Below are 13,750 nucleotides of genomic sequence, written 5' to 3'. Positions count from 1 at the left end.
TACTTGCAATAGAATCTCCAAATATCTATCTGTCTCGGGGGTTAGGTCCTAAGCAACCTTCGGCCTTAGTTTCCTTTGACAATTTGAATATCGTCCTTTTTATTGCACATTCCTCTACTAAAATAAAGTGACGAGTTACAGCACCCCGAATAGGTAAAGAAGATATCCCTTCAGAGTAGCCCATCTCGTTTTATGTGCACCGGGCCCAGCGCCATGACAGTCCTGGGTGACATTCCAAAACTTTTCAAGATTTCTAACAACGCGTGGCTTAGACATCAGCGTTTTGTTATTAAGACCTCGACATATTGAACACAAGTCCGTGTTTTCTTGAGAATTTGACAGTCTGAAAACCTTCCTCCATTTCAGATAATTGTTGTAAAGTTTCGGGTCTGATCCGACGGTTCTTAAATGTCCCGCCAGTAGTTTTGGTGACGAGAAGTCGTCTGCGTAAATGAATGAATCTGGCGGGAGAAGCATCTCGTAATCCTTTCTGGTTTTCCCGCCAAGAACCACAGGAACTAGACCAACGGCTAAAGCGTTCATCCAAACTTTCTCGGTGACGTACTCCAAACATTTCGAATTCTCAAAGGCAAAATAGAATTTGTATTTCTTTTCAAACAAACCAAAGTCACAATTATTTGGGCACGGTTCGCCACATTTACCGAAGACATCCACGTCAATATCCTTTCGGAGCTCTTCGACCAGTTCCTCTCGCCTGCTGACAGTATGACAGTGACTTGCCACCATGAGCGCTGTTCGAGGTTTATTCAATACGGGAGTGAGATCACACTTTCTTGAGGAAACATTCTGTACCTTTTCGTAGACGTGATATTTGAGTGGGATGTCTGATGTGGACATGTACGTCATTGTCCAATTGAACAGGCCATTGAGTGCAGCCGGGAACCAGTTGGTCCGCGCCAAGGGCTCCAGTCCATAGTAAATCCACACTTGTTTCGCCCGATTCCGCCCCGACCTCGTATCTGAAAAAGGCATGTTGATATCCCAGTTATGGAATACAACAGCGTCTGCATCTGTGACATCTCTAGTCGGAATGCAGTTCTTATATTCACAATGTTGATACGCGTCCTCCTTCGTGTATGACTCCCGCCATGAGGCGAAGTAATACAACGTTCCGTAGGCGACCTTGAAGTAGTTCGAAGTTCGTGATGGAAGCTTGATGAGTGGTGGCCTGGCAACCAGCCATAGTAACAAGGGAACCAGGAGGAATACCGTGATTACCCTGACAACCACGCCCTTGAAGCGATCCACGCGACACAGGTAGCGAAACATATGGTGCTGAAAGGAAAGCCAGAAAACGACAATGAGACGAGTTGATTGACACAGGGGTCGTGGTGGGGTTCGCCTCTAATCATTGGCGGGAATCTGCAAATCATGCACGTCGCCCAAATAGAACGTGCTGGCACCACACTGAGCTGGAATTCGTCACCTATAGTAAGGCTGTACATCCGTGGTATATACGTGTCCTCAAAGGGCGCAATATACACGTTGATATCACGAAACTGGTGACAACATGGTATGAACAATCTTATTAATATTTACTGGTTAAATAGAGTTACTATGTGTATGGTGCCTCAATATCGCTTCTAGAATTTCGCTCGTCAGGATATTACCAACTCTCTACTCCATGTTAGCGCGGCGGTCATATCAGATAGCTACTCACCATATCCTCAATGGGAAAGAGACGTCGCCGAGTTCCAATGGCTGTCATGTCCGTTACCTGTACCAGTATCAGTCACTTGGAATCCCTCTCAACCTCTTAATCGGTATAGTTGACCCGTGTACGGCGATACAGTAGAAATTTGTCAACTGTGTAACGGCTTTCCCTGTTTGAATGCCGGGAGAGACGCCTTATTCGTGTTTGTAGGCCTAAAACACGCTCAACACATAGGCCCGATGTTGGCTTTCAACATGCTGTTATTGTTTTCCATATTTCCTGCTGACATTATAGTCAACGATAAAACCAATAGCAAGTTCGTTAATCTGGAATAGGATTTCAAAAACACACAATTAATCCCCAGCACGACTGGCTTACCTTCTTGGCCTGTTAGTGCACGCAGGACGGATTTGCTTGTGAGATTCCTGGCTTCAATGTGTCCTAGCTTGTACCATTATCGTGTTGACCACAGCCATTGTCCATTTGTTATTCTGCCCAGACCATGTTGATGTTTGTCACTAAACATACAATGTTAGCGGCTACAAGTTACGTAACCTTAGTCGCACTATTTGCATGCGAGTTGTCTCGTCAACAATTAGCACAGTTAACATGGTGAATATAAAATGCATGCGATATTTCGACAAGTCATAAACTGTCACTCGTAATCTGGTGGTGAGCTAAGCGGGCGCCTTCCTTATTGGGATGCTGACCTGGATTTTGGCTCACTTCAACATGGCTGCCATGATTCAAAATGGGTGCCAAATTACTAGTACACAAAATCATTCAGTGGCTTCCATCGTTTACCATATTTTACAAAACAACGACAAATGAATACATCGATTGCCATTTATTGAATATCAAACATCACAGCTAGATGGAAACATTACAACAACACACTCCATGAGGCCCCATACCTCAGATGTACATTTGCCACGTACATGGGAAACTCCAGTCTCTGAACCGGTGTAACATCTGTGGTTGTTCCCCATGTGTCAGTGTTTCCAAACAATAGGCAGCTAGAGAGACCACGACTTTTCAATAGGGGGGATACACAGAAAAACTTGTCAATCTATTTTTGAGCGTTCCCAAACAATGAGGGGAAACACTCACACACGGGAAACACTCACATATACTCTAGTCTCGGCTTTTTATGGTGGGTTCATTATCTCCACGGCCTACCGCCTACACAGTGGTGATTTGTAATGGAAGACCGCCTCCACCATATGAATGGCTGAACGTCTGTCATTCACATTTGAATCGTGTGACTGCTAGCATGGGACGCGGTCCTTGTGAAATTGATTGAGCCACAGGGAAAGTTATGGTTCATTACATCCAATCTTTTAATGTTCAATGTATGACCGAAATTGATGCAGTTTGTAATATTGAAAGTTTTACTTCACACTGTTATTACAATAAATAAAAGTAATGCTATAATGCAGGGTGTCGCAAAAGAAATGCGCGAATTTTACATTCTGAGTATGAACCATAAACTGCCTGGGTGTCTAAATTTTCCTTAAAATTGCAACGTTTGGTGCATTTTTCTCTAAACATAGGAAATGACTACAGTCTCAATTCAGAATTGAACTTTTTGCATCGAGGTAAACAAGAAATGAGATAGATAGATATATCCAGGGGGATGATTGGGGAACCTGTTTACACGTTTCAACACAGGTCATTTTTTTCTAAACACGTCAAACGTCGCTAAGGACAAAAGCCAACGTGAACCAACGTGAACCTTATTACCCATAGATTGCTAAGATGTGCAGTACGTCACTCGGTAATGTACACAGTAAGCACATGCAGCGACGATGTTGTATAACGGCCGAAAACAACAATGGTTTTTCCTCTTGCCAACGTGACTGACGTCATGACATAAGTCGACGTCATGGATCTGCTTAGATATTCAGGCTTCTGTCTGGGTCAAAATTAGTTACCCACCATAAATCGGCTTCATGGCGCTTATTTACCCATCAAATTCTTATCTAAAAACTTCCACAAAATCAAATTCAGATTTGGGAAACCTGCATTCAGTAGTATTTTTCTGCATTTCATTGCAGCAAAACATGGTAGTTCTGTTGAAATACCATTGAATGCAGGTTTAGAAATCAGAGATTATTATGGGGAAGTTTTTAGAGATTTGTTGGGTAAATAAGTGCCACGAAGGTGATTTATGGTGGACAACTAATGTTGACACAGACAGTACAAAGGCACAGTCCGTGTTCTCTCGCATCCTGCAGAGCACTATAGGCCTGATCCACTTCATCATCTAGCATGGCCATGAACTCAATTCCATCTGCATGTTCTTCGTCAAGTTGTGGAAGTGGTCCAGCCTCGACCTGGCCTTGGCGTAAAGCTGCCTCGAATCCATTTTCGATAACCTGGTGACTCACGGCACCACAGGCACAGGCATTGCTCACAATGTTGACAACAAACAATTCAAAAAACCACCCCGGACCCAATTTTGGAAATACCATTGACACTGGAACTTCGGAACTGCTCATAGGTCAGATCTCTTTCATAGGAGCGATTCAACAAACTGCCTGAGTGTTTAGCATAACCGCGAAATCGACCATAGCACACTTCGGAATTGCTCCGCCATCTGATTGGCCGTTTCATCACAAAAGCGGTGAGTAACCATGCTCTACGTAGTTTGTGAAGGGGAATGGCCTGCATATTGCAAACACACCATAAAAAGCCGAGACTAGAGTATTACACTGGGATCAAGTCAGGCCTAGATGCAAAATATACAGAGAGCATCTCCGCCGGTACTGTCCGTTTCTAATCCGAGATCGAACTCGGACCAAATTGACGTGGTAGCCATCAGTGTTAATCATCGGGTTTTATGGGGATCCACTTGAATTAACACCAGAGTTCACGAGCTAATGTATCGAGTAATGACTATGAGGCAGTTTCGTCGTCGGAATAGTCATCTTCTTCAGAGACTGGTCTCGGCACCAAAAGAAGGCAGTGACCGTGTGAAGGCAGGACAAGTTCACTGCATCGTCTCGCACTCCGGTTACTGGTCTCGAAGCGGAAGAAGGTCTCACTCTTCCTGCGACGTTGAAGCAATTCTGAAGAAGAAGAAAATTAGTATGGCTTTGTCGTTGCTGATTAAAATCAATCGAATTTTAATGTTCTACCAACAGAAGCACAGGTTTTTAGATACGTACATTGACAGCACTCATAGTTTCTAGGATTAGTGGACATTACGTACTGTTGAGTTGAACAAGTAGATTCCATAACTTGAAGACCTACCAAGTGGTATTTTCGGCGATTCTCTCACCGCCAACCCGTTCTTCAGCAATGCTTGCAGCCCGGGCCTGCTTCTCCGCGACAGGAAGTACGTCACAATTGGCACATTTTTCCCCTTGATGTTCATTGGTCCGCGTTCTTTGAATATAAACTGTTGATCGTGACATTCCGGAGACTGAAGACACCTGGAGGGAAAGCATCAATCATTGATTGAGAATGCATGTAACTTTATCAATAGCCCTACCGCTAGTCTGCACCAGTAATGGAAATTAAGATACAGCTAATTGAAATTGAGACCCACCTAAATGGAAATTAATGTATCACAAACGTGACAAAGGTCTGACGATCAACATGAATAAGGAGCCCACCTGTAGGTTGCCTCGGATACGTTGATCTTGTTGGGTTGACTCGTTGTCTCCATCCGACTGGCAATGTTGACCGTATCACCGAAGACACAGAATCGAGGCAGCTTCTGACCAATAACACCCGCTACCACGTCTCCAGAGTGAATGCCAATGCACAGCTGGAAAGGAATCAAGACAAGGTACCCTATACGTTAGCTAGATTAGAAGGGCGATTACGAATTTGGGCCTTCTTTACGTTCACCATTCACCATTTTCATCATCACCAACATGCGATATCAGCGTTCACTGTCAAGATCTCTGCTGCGATCAGCAACACTGACTGATGTCATCAACGATCTTAGGAGTGGCAAGATGAATATCAAAACTGTATTATAAGGTGATGTCACAGAGAACCGATGAATTATAACCTGAAATGAGCTGTCAAAAGCATTATTCCTAACTTACCATAACCGTCTCACCATTAATTTTGACATCTTTAGCGATATCCATTATTTGCAGGGAGAGTAGTGCTATGTGTTTAGCATGGCGAACGTTCTTCTCTGGGAGACCACTCGCAACTAGGTATTTATCACCTGCAGTCTCCACCTATAAAACCATGAGAGAATGTAAGTTCATATATGTAGACGGACGCGACGAGCAATCGGCGTTATCGCTTGCTTTAGAAAGACAAGCTTTAGGACACCACTGGTATTAATTTGAAGGTTTTAATACAGTATGAATATCACTCCCTCCCAAAATTTTGATACTAAAAGAATGTTTGATCGGATAGCTAATTGTCTCGCAGTACCACCATATGAGCTCTGCACTTTTTGACCTGGATACGGCCAACCAAACTTATGTGCCTACCTTGTAAACGTCATTTGAACTCCTGTCCAATAGCATGTCAAACTTGGTGTAAAGGTGGTTCAGAAGCTTTACCACTGCTAACGGAACATTGTGAGTGCATATCCGATCAAAGTCACAAAGACCACTGAACAAGATGGTGACTAAATTGTACTTGAGTGCCTGGACTGGCTTCCCGGCGCGGAGGGAATTAGCCACAGAATGCGGCAAGATAGAATAAATCAACTTATCCGTCAGTTGCTTCTCTATTTCCAACTCCTTGTAGGTATGACGGAGATTTTGTGTCATAACCTCCAATCGCTGAGTGAGTTCATATTCAGCCCGGAACTGTTCGCTAAGCAAGACGAGATCTCGCGTAGCATCATGGACGGGGATGTCGCTGAGAAACAAGCCATTGTCATGGAGATCGTCCAGATTTGAAACGTACGGCGAACATATGAACATCACTTGGTCACTTTCACTAATATAGACCATTTGACCTTTTAATCTCATTTTAGATCTATCCCAAGAAAACTCATTTTCGAGCAGATTTTCAGTAGAACTCGCCAGATTTTGTTTTCTCCTCGATTTGCTCGACAATCTTGAGGTGGGAGCCAGGTCTTGTCTGAATGACAACACGAATACAATGTTTGAATGGTGGCAGATCTGGTCGAAGTCAATGTGTATCTGCGGCTGGTTTAACCTGAATATATCATGGAGCCGACTGTTGGAATCAAGACACTTTGGCGCCAGTTTACTGATACAATCACCAACCTGAGTTATGACAAGATTACGATCAAACATCACATGGAAGGGAAAGATTTTACAGAAGGACATCGGACTGATGAGAGGCTCATAACTGATTAAGCCATCCGAGTCCGAATCGTCAGACATGGCCGAATCACTCTCCCCGTCATTCATGCCCGAAATGTGCTTAATCGAGAACTGTACATCCTTGCCTATTTCATCAGAATCACGTATGGTGACATCGACGTCTTTTCCATTTAATTCCTTCGCCACTGATTTCACCAACCCTACCACGATATGCTCCAAACCTGGCCTTTCTGAGTGATAGGAAAGATCAATGTCACCGGATGTAGATTCCATGCACCTGAAGCTTGGTGCGCGCATGCCCGGGTAGATGGTGGCAAGATGGTCGTGCATGGCGTCCAGATTCTGCAAGAATTCGACCAATGTTCCTCCCAAGACTTGCATGATCTTATCATAACCGGCTTCCTCGCAGAACTCGAAGAATCTTTCACCAAACATCTCCCATATCTCTCCTGTAGAAAGCCCTGGAAAAACAAGAAGAACAAAAATGTGCAGCGGCCACGTGCATATACTTTCTCATCCCCTTTCTCCAGCTTTGGGATCTTCTTCCTCTTCTGCCTTCTCAATTATTGTCATTCAGTTCTCAGTCTTAATTCTAGAAAAGATCCAATTGCTCACAGCTGAAGGGGCAAATATGCGAATTGGTCACCTTCGGCATTTAGTCTATAGTTTGTCGAGTGATAGATTTCAATTGACCGCAAAGTTTGCGAAACTTGCCATTGAAAAAAGTAACACTTACGCATTGAGCCATTTAAATTGTGGTCAAAAGGGTCCTATATTTAAGTTCATTTAAATGTAAAAGATTACCACCTTGTTACGAAATTAAGGTTACAATCGAAGTTTAGGTTTCGCCCAAAATAAGTTCATTGCGGCATGCCTCTTCTCACAGAGAACAGGATTTTCAGTCGTTGGTGGATATTGTGACTATAAAATGGATATTTTGACATTTCTAACATAAATCGTGTACAGAATAAAAGATGCTTTTTATTCATTGGGACTAGTGTAAGCTCAGGGGCACCCCTTCCTGGATTATAAGTAGCTCCTTAGACAATATCTCGTGACAGCCTTTAGGTGAATTCAATGTCACATGCTGCCCGCCACCAAGACCCGCCATGACCTTCGTGGAAACTTGCCGTTTGGTGAGTAAAATATCTTCTGTTTCAAAACTGCTTTGATTTGTCAAAAGTTCATTACATAACGGCCAATGATTTCAAAATGTTTCCTAATCGAAGCGCGATAGGTTCGCGCGCCACGTATAGACAAAGCTTACCCACGACCTTCGCAATGTCATTGACGAGAGTTGCGGTCAAATGTTCATCAGAAGTGCTACAGGGAATGATGCCGCTGTTTCGACGGTTCACATTTTCAGCCCTAAAAATACGTCAATATAGAACATAGTCAGAAGTGGGTCAAAGTGGGCTTCGCCGGAGATAGCTGAAATGGGTCAACATCACAATATGTTACCGCAAGTCGTATGATCACCGGATGCCAAGCGCTCAGAATTACTTACTTTGGACGCCAGTATCTTTTTGTCGATGCTTTATATATTATAATCAAAGTTTACTCTGTACAGTTTATTGATTTTTCAGTCAAATTTGCCTTGTTACCAATGAGGCGGGTGACCACTCAATCCGCTTACCTCACTTCGTCCCAAGTCTCATCACCATAATGTGCAATCACCATGTCCTCCAGAGCTTGCTTCACAAAGCTTGGCTGCAAATAGAATGACGAATGAAAGAGAATTCATCAACCCACATAACACGCTGTATACATATCTACTCAATGACATTTGTGTTTGTGACGCATGGTAAGCAAAATAGATTGATAGTTTGAATTTTTGATTGAGCATTGCCGATCGACTGGGATATTTATTCTTTGTGCAATAGCCCAAGGCATGATGACGATGTTTACCTGTGGGAATGTTCGCTTTAATGTCTTTTGTAACATACATCAAAGACACATGAGGCTAATTTAAGATTTCTTTGATTTACGCACATTTTAAGTTAAGTTCGGGGACGTGGTTGGTGTAAGGTGGATAGGGGGAATCCTGGACTAACATGCCATACCAGTCGCTACAATGAACAACTCGAAGTTTTAGTTCCAGCCTCACCCGAAATCCACCCCATTTTCCATCTATGTTCGTTTTAAAATGACAATGGCGGAAAATAACGCTCGGTTAGGTTAAGTATATATGCCACACAAGGGATTTTATCATTAGGTACACGTATCATTTGTCATCATTGAAGCCATTTATTAAAGCTGACATGTACTCGATTGTTTACATATATGGCAAGGGTCTCCGCACCTCGATCATGAGCTCTGACATCCCAGCTGTCGTGCACACGGATTGGCTGAGCAAACTGAATTTTCAACTTACCTCAATAAAGCATTGGCGTTTCTTATGGCTGTAGAAACAGAGGCTACCAGCCTGAGTTGAGTGCATCGTATCAGGATGCTTAGATCCACTCGAGATTTCCTCGTGTAACCTTGCAACGCACACACTTTTCCGCCTCCCAGGGTCATAGGTGGGCGTTTCGTCGTACGTGACGTCATCAAGGTCATCAAGTGACCTTGACCGGAAGTACGTCTGCCTGTCCTTCATGTTGCTCATCTCTTCCTGCAGGTCCCAAGCAGGCTTGCTGACGTCGTGAAAAGTCACTCTAACTGTAAGAAATAAGCGGAGATGATACTATATATGCACTCATCTTAAAAGTCATGTCGGATCTCTTCACTGAATCCACTTGAAATCTCCCACCACTTCGCTGGAGCCACTCGCACATCACGTTTACCCTGAATAGCGTTGGTAACGGATGCATGTTGTTATCAGATACATTCCAGTTGCCTCCGTGCGCCGTATAAAGAGAACGTTCTAAGATGTCATGCTTTATCCAAAAGGTTTCTGATGAATCGGACATTCGAACCACCTGTTACATTGAATTAAAGGACAACACCTATAGCCAGTTGGCAATGTGTCGTATCAAACGTCGTCTCATCTATCAGATGTATCCTGAATCGGTGTGTTATCTAACTGCAGCGGATACCGCGGTGTATTCCTGCATGACACACATGTATACCGTAACGAGTATCGCTGATGGCGTCTCCCATGATACTGACAAACATTATTGTATTGTAATCCGGTTTCGATCAGTATTCAACTCATCTATTCATCTTGTTTGATCATGTGGTGCGTTCGATCAACGCTAGCTCACGTGGGCGTTCATGAAGCTGGCTAAGTGCAAACCCGGAAATAGAGAGAGTCATTGTTAAAGCAGCGTGACAGAAAATAAAGCCAAACGTGCCATGGCACAGAATACGAAACCCCGCATAGCCATTCGGAATGCTTGAGAGACTGCGCGCCGGTAGGCTGTCCGGCAGCGAATGGGACAGACTCTTCAAGCAGATGGGGGACTTTCATCAGACCAATGGATCAGATCAAACTAATCCCATTACCAGTTACTGCGCTCGATTAATCAGTATATGAGATCAATAACCAATCAGCGATGATACGAACTGATCGATAGATCGTCCATCATCAAAGGTTAGGTCCAATCGATTGGTTAGCCTGTAGTTTGGCCCGGTTACATCCCATTGATTGGGTACTATCGGACACGAACAGATCGCTCAGCGCAGTGATTACAAGTCGTGCATGAAATCAAGTAGCCACACAAAATGCAACTCAGTCGGAAGAATCGCTGGTAATTGATTGGGAATTGCCCAAGGAACTGGCAAATAGTGTTGTAAGGGAATACGACAAGTCTAAATGAAATGCCAATTGCCGATACTCTGGATTTCTATGCATTTGGTACGTGCTCGTAACCATCCATTGCTATACCTTATTCCTGCTGCCAGGAAAATGGCCGAACATTTCTAGATTCCTGAGGCTATGATGAACTCTATTGCAGTCTATGATGGGAAACGCCTCACTTAGAACATTAGGTTTAGGCTACGGCATTCATGGCAATTTGAGTCTAAGGGAAAGGAGCAGTTTTGGACACGATTTGGGTGCTAACCACCCGTCATTTCTGCCAAGGTCTGACTAGAGCCTCGCCGCGTTGCAGAACGGTGTTGAATGGGCTACGTTTGACATGATTTCCCAGATGACTGACTGAGCCGCCATGTTATTTGGTCCTTGCTCAGGCATTAACTGGGTGACACCGTAATCGACTGCTTTCACATGGTATCCGAATACGCTGACAGAGCGATGTGCTGGGCCGGGCCATTGCCAGGCAAGCAGCGCCAAGACTGGCGTTGATATGATGAAGTGCTGTTCAAGTATCAAACGGCTTAACAGTATCATCATAAGATCATAACTACATCATTAGAATACGGCAAACTCTAGTCACGATTTTGCCATGAGCACTTTTCCGTCTTAAATACCCCATCAGCCATATAGTAATTAATGATAACGATAGCAAAAAGTAGGCTTGCGTGCATGCCTTGCTCAAGCACTAATTATTGGAGCTTCAATAAATGGAAAGGGCGTGCCTAGATAATTGTCTTAATGGAAGGTACATTGTGGTGCGTCTTACAAAGGCAACTGTAAGGGCCACACCGGAATTCATTCTCAAATGAGCAGTTTCCCCAGCGTCAGCCAGTATTCAACAAGATGCACCAGAGAATTAGCGATATCTTATGATCCACGATACGGCCTTTTAATCGGTCGTTATCCTCTAGGAGATTTGAAATAATCATGAAGGAGGGAACGAGGCTCCCTATATCAATCAGCCTCATTGAACACAATTGTGTAAAACTGGCAACAGTCCAGGGACTCGACCTCGGCGGATGTTAAACAATATGTCATGTTTATTCTAGTCTGGCTTGCAATTAACACACGTTCGGTTAGTAACGAGAATACTGATCACTCGTCGACACCGAAAGTACTATTGATACGTGTAATCTGGCTTGTTTCGCGATGAAGGGTATTTTATTGCGGGGAAGCTTCTTCTCTCGGTGTCAATGACATAAGTAGTGTAAACCAACTCACCTTCTATGTTAGCCATCGCCATACCGAGCTCCTGCAAATTTCAGAGGTCACAAGGTTCTAATCTCAGTTAACCTCCAAATTAAGAGGAGAGAACCTCCATCTACGAGCCATCTGGGACCCTGGCTGAAACGGTGTTTAAAAAACCTCTGCAGGCAAAATTACCACGTTTCTTTTCAATCCCGGAGACGAGTATGTCACTAAAATCGGCTGCTGAGACTAACGCTAATGGTAATCCAGTTTTAGAATCGAGAATCTGCTGACGCTCTTCCTACTTCGACGTTTCTTTCGTACTCAAAGCTATTGACATTTGAGAAAAGCAGCCTCAATTCCAATTCCATCCGATAAGTAAATATTCCAAAAGTGCACCAGTCAGACTATGTTTTATGGATCGCGCGACAGGGATCCATCGCTCCACATTGATCCAGGAAAATGTCACCAGTTGCTCGGCGCGTTTCTCTCACGCCGCATAGCCACTCTTACGTCCTACAAGAAATTTATCGATATTGGTCAGCGTTCATTTCCACCAAGAAGATTAATGCGATTATCGGCAAAGCAAAACCTCTCGACAGCATTCCTGAAAGCAATAATAGCTGCAAGTTTCCAATCGGCGGTAGTTCCAATAGTTAGTGCAGAATAGCATGCAATTCTGGGCTGGAAGCCTCCTTGACTGCTAACTCCGTGTGCAAACGGCGGGTGCCCTCTTACATATGTCACTGTATCTTCTTCTTCATCATAGTATTCGATTCATCTCATCATTTCCGACGGCCTAATCCATCTGCCAGTCTGCATGCTGATCGAAACAAGAGTGCCGACCCGCTGAGGCTTCGATCTCTACTGCCTTTCAGCACGCCAGTTCAGCAGTCAAAGAAAAAACGATGTGTCAGTCCCCGTCACCGAAACCCTTTGAACGAGAGTACCATTACCGAGGCATGACAACGCGACCTATCTCAACCACAAAAGCTCTTGCCTGCCCTAAGCACGGCGGCTCTTCTCTCAAAGCGAGTGCTGTCAACTCGACGGCTCAGACGCGAGTGCCCCGTCCCCACAGCACTTCGATCGTTAGCAACATCAGCCCTCCATTGCAGTGATCCCATCCACTTTCTCGTCCCAGACGAGTGACCAATCTGATTTCAAGGCAACAACCACAGTGCCACTTTGGTAGTGACAACTGTTGAATCTGCTCCATTGTTGCAATCAGTCCCATCGCAACTACTCATCAGATACACTCAGCATGCTCAAGTAGTATTGATTTCCTAAAACGGTCCAGACAACTTATCAAAATTCATTTCTTTCAATGTCATTCAAATTGGGAAGATCTGATTACGGTGTCCAAGACTATGTCAGACGTGTCTGTAATGGTGAGATTCTGCCACTCGTTGTCACTTAGCGTGGAGACTTGACAACAGCGTTCTGTTGTCTACGACTTGATTACTTTGTGATGAAGCTAAGCCTTAACACAAACTATCACTCTCGTAGTATATATACATACAATGTACATCCTGGGGCAAGAATCTTTATTCGTCAATATTGTCCCCATGAACGAGCCTGGCTGGTAATCTACTAATTAAGAATAATTTGGAACCGAAGGAAATCAGCCAATGTAACACCTAAACCTTTCGACCAAACATTCATGTCTTATCATACAGCGTCTCATGAAAATGCTTGACTCGTCAACGACCAAAGAAAATGTAATTACCTTAAAATCAGACAAAGACCCAATCAGAGTATGGGTTTCTTATCATGTATCGTCTCTTGATACGTACCGTAAACTGCCCCAATCAACAAGCGTGGCTAGTATTCTTCGAAGAAAAAGTCATCACC

General features: G+C 43.9%; 2 protein-coding genes across 2 annotated transcripts; both read right to left on the bottom strand.

Moving 5' to 3' along the window:
* Positions 1–135: 135 nt before the first annotated feature.
* Positions 136–1,729, bottom strand: LOC135494110 (3-galactosyl-N-acetylglucosaminide 4-alpha-L-fucosyltransferase FUT3-like). The gene is made up of 2 exons (XM_064781861.1): positions 1,682–1,729; positions 136–1,296 (listed from the first exon to the last, which is right to left on the bottom strand). The coding sequence occupies exons 1-2, from the start codon at positions 1,727–1,729 to the stop codon at positions 136–138; spliced, it is 1,209 nt and encodes a 402-aa protein (XP_064637931.1).
* A 2,301-nt stretch (positions 1,730–4,030) lies between these two features.
* On the bottom strand, positions 4,031–12,846 carry LOC135493483 (guanylate cyclase soluble subunit beta-1-like). Its single transcript, XM_064780852.1, has 9 exons — positions 11,930–12,846; positions 9,323–9,609; positions 8,585–8,658; positions 8,216–8,316; positions 6,139–7,409; positions 5,737–5,877; positions 5,296–5,450; positions 4,931–5,112; positions 4,031–4,746 (listed from the first exon to the last, which is right to left on the bottom strand). Exons 1-9 carry the CDS (start codon positions 11,949–11,951, stop codon positions 4,574–4,576), a joined length of 2,406 nt encoding a protein of 801 aa, XP_064636922.1. The 5' UTR covers positions 11,952–12,846; the 3' UTR covers positions 4,031–4,573.
* Between the last annotated feature and the right edge of the window lie 904 nt (positions 12,847–13,750).

The sequence above is a fragment of the Lineus longissimus genome, chromosome 9, assembly GCF_910592395.1.
Source record: "Lineus longissimus chromosome 9, tnLinLong1.2, whole genome shotgun sequence".
Taxonomy (NCBI): domain Eukaryota; kingdom Metazoa; phylum Nemertea; class Pilidiophora; order Heteronemertea; family Lineidae; genus Lineus; species Lineus longissimus.
The sequence above is the reverse complement of the archived record's forward strand: the minus strand, read 5'-3'. Positions and strand labels throughout refer to the sequence as shown.

Bases quoted from the DNA above. Each gene is read 5' to 3' on its own strand.
- LOC135494110 (XM_064781861.1), bottom strand. From the start codon at position 1,729: ATGACAGCCATTGGAACTCGGCGACGTCTCTTTCCCATTGAGGATATG. The intron at 1,297-1,681 runs GTGAGTAGCTAT...CTTTCCTTTCAG, and splicing joins TCTTTCCCATTGAGGATATG to CACCATATGTTTCGCTACCT.
- LOC135493483 (XM_064780852.1), bottom strand. From the start codon at position 11,951: ATGGCGATGGCTAACATAGAAG. The intron at 8,659-9,322 runs GTAAGTTGAAAA...TTCTATTTGCAG, and splicing joins AACGCCAATGCTTTATTGAG to CCAAGCTTTGTGAAGCAAGC. The intron at 4,747-4,930 runs GTAGGTCTTCAA...CTTCTTCTTCAG, and splicing joins ATCGCCGAAAATACCACTTG to AATTGCTTCAACGTCGCAGG.